Here is a 12,364-nt window from a genome sequence, read left to right as displayed (position 1 = left end):
GGTGACAGCAGGCAATCCTGTCTTATTCTTAATCTCAAAGGAAAGGAGTTCAACATTTCACCACTAAGTATGATGCCTATAAGTTTCTTATAGTTACCCTTTACGAGATTAAGAAAGTTCTCTTTTGTTTTTAGCTTGCTATGTATTTTTAAGGAGTCCTGATGTGGCACTATGGGTTAATGTGCTGGACTGCAATATTGGTTTGAACTGCAAGGCCAATGGTTAAAACTCATCAGTCTCTCCCTGGAAACCCTATATGGGTCACTATAAGTCGGAACTGACTCAATGGCACTTAACAACAACAAATGTATTTTTAAAACATGATGTAAATTTTATCAGGTGATGTATCAGTATCTTTTTAAATGATCTTCTATTAATGTTATTGTACCCTTAAATTCCCTCAATGACAGACAGCAGCCAACACCAGTCAAATCCATCTCATTCTAACTACCCCCACAAGAGACAATTAGTGAAAGCCTATGAGCAAATCAACATACAATCATCAATTAAATACATATACAACAACCCATAATGCCCTGGAGATAACAGACAATTTTAGCTCACATGAAGAAACAAGAAAATAACTCAAAGAAATAACCAAGATGCATAGTTCGAAAGTGTTTCTGAGGAAGAAAAGGTAATGTAACTAACTGAAAAATAATTCAAAAGAATGATACTTAGATACCTTTGAACTATTGACCGAAAGATTGAGAGAAGCAAGGAGAATACAGAAAAAAAAAACTTGAGAAGAATTCAGGAAAACATAACAAGAGCAAACAGACAAAATAAATGCAAATATTGACGCAATATATAACCTGCCATTAGAAATCCAGAAAATTATTTCTAAGATTTCAGAAATGGACAGTACATTGACAGGGCAAAAGAGCAAATCAGAAGTAATGGAAGCCCAAATTAGTGAGCTTGATGATAAATCAATACTAGTATACTAAAAGAACAACCACAAAAAAGAATGAAAAAAAAATCTGAAGAAAGCGTAAGTATTAATGGGACACCACAAAGAGAATAACTTAACAACTGATTGGAATTCCAGAACAGAAGAGGCAATAAAAAACACAAAGAAAATGATAGAAGAGTTGTTGGAAGAAACCATTGCTTAGCATCGTGTAAAAAGAAAAGATAAACATACAAGAAGATGAATGAACCACAGACAGGACAGATCTCAAAAGAAATTCACCAAGACATATAATCAAACTTTCCAAAACCAAAGACAAAGGAAAAACCCTAAGAGCAGTTCAGGAAAAACAAAAAGTTAGCCCCAAAGGGGAACCAATAAAATTAAGTTCTGATTTCTCAGCAGAAACCATGCAGGCAAGAGGCAATTGGATGACATACAAAAGACTCTGAAAGAAAAAAATTGCCAAGAACCATATACCCAGCAAAGCTGTCCCTCAATATGACAGGAAAATTAGGATGTTTCCTGATAAACAGAAATTAAAGGAATTTGTAATGACCAGTCCAACTTTACAAAAAATGCTAAAGGGTGTTCTTTGGATTAAGATCCAACAACAGATTAGCATACATGACAACACCACTCAGAACTCAATGGAGATGTAGAAGTATTTAAAGTAAAACAAACCAACAAGAAAGAAAATAGAGAACAAGAGATATCAATTTATAATGTCAACTACAAAGCAAAAAGAGGGAATAGTTTAGATACAGAACTTCCAAATGGCAAAAAGGTAAAATAGATTTCAAGATAAAACAGACTGTTTTAAATTGGGAACACATTTTTATAAATTACAGGATAGCTTGTAATTTATCTTGAAAATTAATACACCTACACATCAAAATATAAAAGAAGAAAATCAGGAAGATTTAGTGAACATTAACACAACAAAAATGAAAAGAAAACCCACAAGCAATAGGAACTCAGCACAGAAAATTATGTGGAACAAAGAAATCAGCAGCACCACACACACACAAAAGCAAACAGGAAAATAACAGCAACCAATTCACACCTATAGATAATTACACTCTACCTTAATGGATTAAATGCACTAGTCAAGAGACAGAGCAGAATGGAAAAGAAAACAGGATCCTTCAATGTGCTGTCTACAAAAGACATATCAAAAAACAGAACAGCATAAATTTCCATCAACAGAAGAATGGCTAAACAAATGTCAGTCCATACACACAATGGAATACTAAGCAAATGTTGAAAAATAACAATAAATCTGCAAAACACTTCACAACATAGATGAAACTGGAGGATGATATGCTGAGGGAAATTAGTGACAAAAGAACAAATATGGTCTAGACCAATGCTGTAAAATGTTAAGAAAAGAAACAATCTATGATGGTTATAGGGGCAAGGAAAGGAAAATAATTCACTGGATAAAGGGTTGTTGTTGTTAAGTGCTGTCGAGTCAGTTCTGACCCATAGCAATCCTGTACAGGATTTCAAAGGAGTAGACGGTGAGGTTGAACCATAGAAATGTCAACCATTTGAGATCAAAAGGGCAGTATTTACAAAAGGGCAAAATTCGGAAGGGTTGGAAAGAAGGAAGAATGGAAACAGGAAACACAGACAGGAACAGGATAAGTGGTGCTACATGGAGGGTACAGCAGTCATTAACATGAAATGAAGTGTATGATTTGCTGAATGTAAAACATGATCTGATCTGCAAACCTTCACTTAATTCACAAAAAGTTAAGCAAAAAAGATAAACAACCCAATAAAAAGTAGGAAAAGTATTTGAGTGGGCATTTCTCCAAAGAAGAATAGACCAAAGTGGATGTCAGCACTCTGAAATTTGCTCTTGAACGTACAGTAGCTAAAGTGACTGGAAGAAATGATGAAGTAAAAGAGCTAAACAGAACATTTCAAAGGACAGCTTGAGAAGATAAAGTATTAAAAATGAAAGGTGCAAAAACCTGGAGTTAGAAAACCAAAAAGGGATGAACATGTTGAGCCATTTCTCAAGCTAAAAGAACTGAAGAACAAATGCAATGTCGTAGTTGCAATATTAAACGATCCTATATAATTGGCCATCTGAGTTTACAGATTAATATTTTGATTAGTTACTATGAGTTCACCTCTGAGAAAGGACTCTTCATTTGGTGTGCCTATTAAATATTAGTTTCCTGTGACTGCAAGGCTGAACACCACTCTTTCTGTGTGTTGGATGTTGTGACAGCTATGATTTTGCTTTACTTTGGCTGGACCAAGATTCTCAGTGGCTTAGCAGCTAAAATGGTTTAGCAAATCATCTCCAAGATAAGACTTAATATGATGCAACCACCCCCATGATGTGATCTGATGTGATTGATTAGCCCTAATGTGAAATAATTATACTACATGTTGTAAATATACACTTTGATGTTGCCAATGAGTCTAGATGAAAGTCACAGGATTAGGTTTTATCTTGGAGATATAAAAGAGACTAAACTAGCAAGCAAGCTCAGAGGGGCCTTGTGCCACCATGAAACAAGAGCCGGGAGTGAAGTGCAGCCTTTGGATCCGGGTCCCTGCACTGTGAAGCTTTTGGATCCAGGGAAAAATTGATGCCAAGACACATGGAGATCTCCAAGGAATGCCCGCCCTGCAGATGCTGAAGGAGACAAGGCTCTGGGCACTCTGAATTGGAACTTTTAGTCTCCTAAACTGTGAAAGAATAAATGTCTGTTTGTTCCAGTCATGCTTTTGTGGTATTTCTGTTACAGCAGCACTAGATAACTAAGTCAGATGCCATATATTCTGTACAGATTCTTAAGATATAGCCACAGATCTTTGGCCAAGATAAATATGCTCCATAAAACTGACTGATGTTAGCTCTATTTCCTTTTCTTTTAATTGGACAGATAAATTAGCCAAAGATGTACTTCCTGGTTTATGTTTATACTTCAGGAATTCAATTTATAGATCCAATAATAAATATTAAATTAACTGCATATAAAGACAAATGTTATAGGTTCTCTCATTTATCTATGAAGAAAAGAAGATATGGCCACTTTGTCCATATTTTTAAATAATGTGGTCTTCATTTGGCTTTCAGTGATGGATACTAGGGAAAAAATATTTCTTTCCCTTCCCTCCTTGTATTTCTATGCAGAAGAAGTTCCACTAACGTAAAATTTTTGGCTTCTCACCAGAAATGAGTTAACTAATTTGTGGTTTAAAATAAACTGGGCATGTACAGTTCAGGCCTTCTCTCTTTCTGAATCTCCAGAGATTCTCCATTCATTCTTCTGCCAGTGTTAAAAGAGGCAGATCTTATGCATAGTGGTACTGAGAACTCTGGGTAAGTCTATTCTTGCCACTGACTAGATGGCTAAGTTTAATTCCAAAATTCAATATTGGAAAACTCATGGCTGACAGATATGCCATGTCCTCCAGCTAGCATTTATCAGTAATGAGGTTAGATTTTGATAATTGTCTCTTGAATTTCTTTCTGAAATGGTTCAGAACTTGGACAAAAAAGAATGTATTTACCGACCTCAGCTCCCACCCCTACCACCCATGTGGCTAGGTGCCTTCAAATTGGTTCCAACTATAACAACCCTATGCACAACATAACAAAACATTACCCAGTCTTGAGCCCTCTCACAATTGTTATTTTCAGTTCATTGGTGCAGTCACTGTGTCAATCTATCTCATTGGGGGTCTTCCTCTTTTTCATTGACCCTCTACTTTACCAAGCAAGATATCCTTTTCCAGGAACTGGTCCCTACTGACAAGGGACATTTTGGCTGTACTTCTTCCAGCACAGATTTGTTTGTTTTTCTGGTAATCCATGGTACTTTCAATATTGTTTGCTAATATACAATTCAAATGCATCAATTCGTCTCCAGTCTTTCTTATTCAATTTCACATGCATATGAGGCAACTGAAAATACCATAGCATGAGTGAGATGCACCTTAGTCCTCAAAGTGGCATCTTAGCTCTTTAACATGTTAAATCGGTCTTTTGAAAAATCAAAATATAACATCTTTTGATTGCTTGACTACTGCATGAACATTAACTGTGGATCCAAGTAAAAGAAAATCCTTGACAACTTCAATCTTTTCTCTGGTTATCATGTTATTGTTGATTAGTCTAGTGATGAGGGCTTTTGTTTTCTTGTCATTGACTTGTCATCCATACCGAAGACTCCAGTCTTTGATCTTCATCAGCAAGTACTTCAAATCTTCTTCATTTTCAGCAAAGTTTTTTTTGTTTTGTTTTTATTGTGAATTATGTGATAGTTTACATGGGAGAACATTAGCTTTACGTTCATCCTTATTTCATTTTATTGCAATGATTACAATCCCTTGCATGCATCATCAAACAACCAAAGGGTACACCCCGCAAGCCTGCCCTTATGCCATCAGCATACAGCCCCTCTCCCTCCCTGAGTCTAGAGGCCCCAGACACTCCATCTCTCCACGTCATCATCTCTGCCTCCATCTCTGGCATTACTGCTTCTCTGGGTAGGGTCCCACACTTCGCTTTTCTCCCTTGATGCTCCCAGGGACCTCTGCTCCTGGACTGCAAAGTCAATCACTCCCCTCCTTTTGTTACAAAATGTCTACCTTTACCTTTCCAACACTCACAGTCAGTCCTGATAACAATTATTCACTATTGAACTACAAAAGTCTTATCCCCATCTCCTTTTATATCAGCCCTGTCTACACAGGTGACCTTCCTCCAATCCTGATGCTATGTTCTACTTCATATAATCTAGCTACTTAGATTATTTGTTTGGCATACAGAATAAGTATGTTGAAAAAATACAACCCTGAAACATACCTTTCCTGATTTTAAACCATGCAGCATCTCCTTGTGTTGTTTGAACAACTGTCTCTTGGCCTACATACAGGGTCCTTATAAGCACAGTTAAATGTTCTAGAATTTCCATGCTTCACATGGTTCTAGAGTTATGATCCACAGAGTTGAACATCTTTGCATAGTCGATAAAACACAAGTAAACATTTTTCTGGTATTCTCTGCTTTCAGACAAGGTACAGAAGACAACAGCAATGATATCCCTCTTTCCATGTTATCTTCTGAATCCACCTTGAATTTCAGGCAGCTCCCTCTCTATGTGCTGCTTCAATGGTTTTTAAAATTATTTTCAGCAAAATTTTACTTTCACGAGGTATCAATGATGTAGTTTGATAATTTGTACACTCTCTGCAATGCCTTTCTTTGAAATGGGCACAAAGACATGCATCTCTTCCAGTCAGCTGACCAGGTAACTGTCTTCCAAATTTCTTGTTCTAGAGTAATGAATAATTCCAGCACTGCAGCAATTGTTGAAACATTTCAATTCATTGTTGTTGTTGTTTTTATTCCATCAATTCTTGGCACCTTGTCTTTTTATCAGTTACTTCAGTGCAGCTTGGATGTCTTCCTTCAATATCATCAGTTCTTGATCATATGCTACCTCTTGAAATAATTGAACATTGATCTTTTTTTCTTTTTTTTTGGTAAAATGATTTTGTGCATTCTTTCCATCTTGTTTTTTTAAATGCTTTTTCAATATTTTGTCCATAGAATTCTTTCATATTATAACTGGAAGCTTGAATTTGTTCTTCAGTTCTTCCAGCTTGAGAAATACTGAGCACATTCATCCCTTTTGGTTTCTAAATCCAGGTTTTTGCACATATTATTGTTAATACTTTACTTTTTCTTCTCAAGCCATCCTTTGAAATTTTCTGGTCAGCTCTTTTACTTCATCATGTCTTTCACTTTAGCTACTATGTGTTCAAAAGCAAGTTGCAGAGTGCTGACATCCACTCCTTTTTGTGTATTTTTAATGACCTCATGCTTTCTTCATACATGATGTTCTTGATGTCATCTCACAACTCCTCTGGTCTTCAGTTGTTAGTGTTCAATGCATCCAATCTGTTCTTGAGATGGTCTACTAATTCAGGTGGAATATACTCAAAGTCATATTTTTGCTCTCATGGACTTGTTTTCTTTTCTCCAGCTTCAGCCTAAACTTGCATATGAGTAATTGGTGGTATGTTCCACAGTTGGTCTATGGTCCTGTTTTGGTTTATGATATTGAGCTTCTCCATCATCTCTTCCCACAGATGTTGTCGATTTGATTCCTATGTATCTGGCAAGGTCCACATGTATAGTCCACACTCATGTTGTTGAAAAAGAAACTTGTAATAAATAAGTTATTTGTCTTGCAAAATTCTATCCTGTGATCTCCAGAGTAATTTCTATCACGAGGGCCATATTTCCCAACACCGAACCCCTCTTTTTTTGCCAACGTTCACATCCCAATCACCAGTTATTATCAATGAATCTTGATTACATGTTTAATTAATTTCTGACTGAAGAATTTGACAGAATTATTCAATTTCATTATCACTGGCTTTGGTGGTTAGTGAGCAAATTTGATTAATAGTTGTATTAACTGATCTTTCTTGTAGGAATATAGATATTAGCCTATCACAGACAGTATTGTATTCCAAGACCGATCTTGAAATGTTCTTTTCGAAGATGAATGCAATGCCATTCCTCCTCAATTTGTCATTTCTGACATAGTAAACCCATATGATTGTCAGGTTCACAATCTAATACATGACCATTTCAGCTCACTAACCCTTAGGATATTGATCTTTATGAGTTCCATTTCATTTTTGATGATTTCCAATTTTTCTAGATTCACAAATTTCATGTTCTGATTATTAGTGGATGTTTACAACAGTTTCTTCTCATTTTGAGTCCCATCAGTAAATGAAGGTCATGAAAGCTTTGCTCCATCCACATCATTAATGTCAACTCTTCTAGTATGGGCACTGTAGGATCAGAACTGGACTGCAAACCACAAGGTCAGCAATTCAAACCCACCAGCTGCTCCTTGGGAACCCTATATGGGGTCATTATTGGCCAGCACCAACTCAACGGTATGTAACAAGAACTATTTTGAGGAGGCAGCTTTTCCTAAAGCATTATTTTGAGTGCCTCCCAACCTGAAACGCTCATGTTTCATTACAATATTAAACAATATTTCACTGCTATTCATAAGGTTGACAAGGACTAATCCCTCCAATGTGGAGTGCCTATTCCTTCTTCCTAGTCTGTGTTAGTCTGGAAACTGCTGAAATCTGCCCACCATGGGTGACCCTGCTGGTATTCAAAACAACAGTGGCATAGCCACCACAGTAAGACAAGCTGACAGATGTCTGCAGTATAATCACATACTGGGTGTTTATCAGAAGTTAGGAATCATATCTTTTCTGACTTCCAAGAGGGGAAGAAAATAAAAATCCCTGGAGCAACTAACTTCTCCCTCCAGAGCAACCATAAAGAAGTCCTATTTGCCCACCCACAAAAGCTACACAATCCCTTCACAGAAGTTGGGCTAAAAAACCTGGAATTTCAGTAGTAACATTACATAATCTGAAATCATCCTGGTGTGGCTCTGTGGGCTAATGTGCTGGATTGCAAGGTCAGTTTGAACCACAAGGTCAGCAGTTCAAACTCACCAGCTGCTCCTTGGACCTTGCTACAGGGTCGCTATGAGTCAGAACTTAACAATACTTAACAATAACAACTACAACAAGCTTCAAATGTAGGATTTTCTTAACCATGCTCCCTTGAACGACAAGGCTCTCCATTTATATGTTGTAAAGTAGCAGAGTGGCTACAAGTTGGGTTGCAAACGTCAAGATCAACCGTTTGAAACTACCAGAGCAGATGAGACTTTCTGCTCCTATAAAGATTTACAGCCTCAGAGACACTATGCAGGGTTGTTATAAGTTGGAACCAACTCCACAGCACATAATCAACCAATCAATGTCCTCATGGCTAGCCTTCTTTTAAGTAATATGTAAATATTAATCAAAGTGATGTGTTTTACTTCAATAATTTGATTCACTCAAACCATCAAAACTTTAGAATATAACTTTAATATTTACATATTTTAAGTGTTAAGGCTAACTCTACCTCCCTTTATCATTGTTATGACTAATCAGGTTCTTTTTCTAGGAGGAGAGTTAAGTAGGTTAATGGTCCTGCAACCATACAATGACAACATCCAAGATGAACAGAGATTTAAAATTAGTGACATTTTATTTCAATATTTTTTGTGAAAAAATATTCTGAGCCAGTCTGCTGCTGGAGGTCACTTTTATAGGACGCTACTTTTACTCTGTCAGCTTGAGAACTAAGTTGTACCTAACCCAAGCCATGGTATTTCAATAACCTCATATGCATGTGAAAGCTGGACATTGAATAAGGAAGACCATAGAAGAATTGATGCTTTTGAGTTATGGTGTTGGAGAAGAATATTGAAAGTGCCATGGGATGCCAAAAGAACAAACAGTCTTATCTGTGTTGGAAGAAGTGCAGCCAGAGCGTTCCTTGGAGGTCAGGATGGCCAAACTTTGTCTCTCGTACTTCGGACATATTGTCAGGAGGGACCAGTCGCTGGAGAAGAATATCATGTTTGGTAGAGTGGAGGGTCAGGGAAAAAGAGGAAGACCCCCAGCAAGATGGATTGGCAAAGTGGCAGCATCAATGGGCTCAAGCGTGGCAACAATAGTGAGGTTGGCCCAGGACCAGGCAGTGTTTTGTTCTGTTGTACATGGGGTCGCTGAGTCAGTACTAACTCAATGGCACCTAACAACAACTTTTACTCTATTGCCTGAGTTCTTTTAAATAGATCAATTTCTAGTTGTTTCAAAAAAGAAATTCCAAGCTATGGTCTATTATGTTGAATCCTCTACTTTTTTTACTGTCATTTGTTTTCTCAAAACCAAAGTTTACTATTTTCTATTTGGAGTAGTACTCCAACTTACACTAACTACAAAAGTCATAAATTCAATCCTTAGTTCTAAGACACTAACTACACTTGCCTTGAAAAAGGTTAAAATATACTTCTTTTTCTAAAATATACTTTGTGTGTTTTTCAACTTAGAAGCAATATTGCTTTTCATACTTTTTGAAAACTAACTATTTTAACTCAGCTTCATTTATAAAACTGAATTTTAAATGGAACATAACCAAAGTCGCTGCTTTTACACATTTGTTTAGCAGTGAGGACAGTGTGTAAAGGCACTGAAGAATAAAAAAATACAGCATTTCCCCAACTATAATAAGTTCAAGGATAAATGTTTAGACACTCTCATTGGGGGGGTGGGGGGGAGAGTTAAACTTAACACAGTTTTGATGATCTCACTTGGCTGAGGAGCCCTAGTGAACCATGGGTAAAATGTTTGGTTACAAACCAAAAAGATCAGTGTTTGGAACTCACCAACTGCTACATGAGACAAAGATGTGGCCTTCTGCTTCTGTAAAGATTTTACAGCCTTGGGGAGGGTATGGAGCAGTTCCATTCTCTCCTATAGGGTGGTCCATTATGAGTCAAAATTGGCTCAGCAGGAGTAGGTTTGCTTTTTATTTGGTTCTTTCTCAACTTTTTGAAAGCAAATGCATATAAGCAAAATAATCTCATTTTCATGTCGATTATTTTTATTTCTATCACCATTAGGTTTGTGATTATTAACCTTGCTCAGATTTTTAAACTTAAGACTGTGATAATTAAAAATATTTTGTAGATAATGGTATGTATGAATTTTCAGTCTTTAATATTTCTTCTACTCATGTATGCAAAAAGAAACTCTCCATTTCAAACTGCATTGTGGCATTACTTTATATAAGACTTAGCGTGGTTAGGAAATATAAACAAATACCTGGAGTTACCCCAATCAGGACCCATGCCTGAGAGTGATCCTCTTGTATCAGTTGCATATTTGTAAACCACTAGTAGGCACTGTTTGCAAAGCTCAACCAGGCGCTGGCAACATTGGAGCTGCAAAGGAGACAACACCTCCGGGCTTTTACTGAATATACTCTCCCAAGAGGATCTGTTGGCATGGAAACAGACATGACCTCATATTTGATGTTAAAAATGACAACCGACTGTATCACTTACCTAAAAACAAACCAATAAGGGGATGTGTTTGAAGTAACTACAAATGGTTGAGAGATTCATTACATAATGAATGCAAATTAGAAAATTAAGATTTATAATAAAAACTACATCTAATTCATGTATTACATGGATTTCAAGTTTTTAATGCTTCCAACTGTGAATAGCTAAAGATGGATTCTAAACACATCCTAGAAAATTAAGTTACTCTACCGGGTCACTATGAGTCAGAACCTATCAAAGGCACTTAACAACAACAACTATATTGAAAGAAGTAGTGGATTACAAGTTGGGCTTCCAACTGCAGGGTCAGCAATTCAAACCTACTAGCTGCTTCACAGGAGAAAGATGAGGCATTCTGCTCCTGTAAAGATTTACAGGGTCGCTATGAGTCAGAAATAACTCGATAGCACACTACCACCACCCACCACCACTACCACCACTCTGTAATGTATTTGCAAGATCTAGGTCATTTCTCAAAAGTTGTATAAGAATTTGGGGTTTTGAGGAAGGCAAATTTACCTATGTATCAGTAATGATCATGCCAAAGAATTAAAAAGTTGTGACAACTTATTCTGTGACTTCTCTGGATTAGAGGAATTTAGGTTACCTCTTAATTTTGACCATCCATTTCACACCACTCTCAGATGTCATTATGGCTGTGATACCTCTAAAGTACAGATTTTGTACTCCAGAAGTCAAATTATCTCAGCAAGCATTGCTCTACTGGAAACCAAAAGTATATAGATAGATATAGATAATAGATATCGATACAGATATAGATATAGAAAAAGGGGTGGGTTTGAATGTATACATACACACATTTTTTTTTTTTTTTTAACAAAAGCAAACTTACAATAATGGACCAAATCAGGAACAGCACATCACCTTCACTTTCCGCATTAGAAAGAGAGACAGACAGACTTTTTTCCTTAGTGTGAATGAAGTTCCTTTTAAACCTCAAGGGGAAAGTTTGGTTTGAGACTTGGTGATGGTTTACGTCTCATTTTATATACACCAATTCACTTAACCATCAGAGGAAAAAAGAGTAGATTTGGGAAAGAAAAAAACATTAAGGAAATATTTGCCTGAAGAAATATACTTCCCAATGGGAAATTCAGACTCAAGTTTCAGCCTTCTGTGGATATTTGAGATCTTTGGAATTTCTGTAAATGCTTTAGAAACTCAGAAAGGTTTTTTATTTGTTTGTTTGTTTCATAGAAAAAAAAATGCTATTTATCCTTTTGAGGGAAATATGGTTCTAAAAAGAGAGCATGCAATCAGTTAATGACAAGTTTTCCTAAAGGGAATAATAGCAAATGAGTAGACAGAAAGAAACCTTCTCCTATGTTCCTAAAAGTTCTGGTCTAAATAGTATAATGTTTTTGTTATTAGCAAAAGAGTAAATGTTTTATTAAGAAATAGTAATATGCTAGTTAACTTTAAAAATAAAAAATTCAAATTATCATCA

General features: G+C 36.4%; 1 protein-coding gene across 1 annotated transcript in view; it reads right to left on the bottom strand.

Moving 5' to 3' along the window:
• Positions 1-12,364, bottom strand: part of TTLL7 (tubulin tyrosine ligase-like family, member 7) — a 141,043-nt gene that overhangs the window by 8,216 nt on the left and 120,463 nt on the right. The window contains exon 19 of the mRNA XM_006831010.1: positions 10,655-10,828. Coding sequence (XP_006831073.1) covers positions 10,655-10,828 — 174 coding nt within the window. The remainder of the gene's footprint in view (positions 1-10,654; positions 10,829-12,364) is intronic.

The sequence above is a fragment of the Chrysochloris asiatica genome, unplaced genomic scaffold (assembly GCF_000296735.1).
Source record: "Chrysochloris asiatica unplaced genomic scaffold, ChrAsi1.0 scaffold00002, whole genome shotgun sequence".
Classification (NCBI taxonomy): domain Eukaryota; kingdom Metazoa; phylum Chordata; class Mammalia; order Afrosoricida; family Chrysochloridae; genus Chrysochloris; species Chrysochloris asiatica.
Note: the sequence above shows the minus strand (reverse complement) of the source record. Positions and strands in the feature narration are given on the sequence as shown.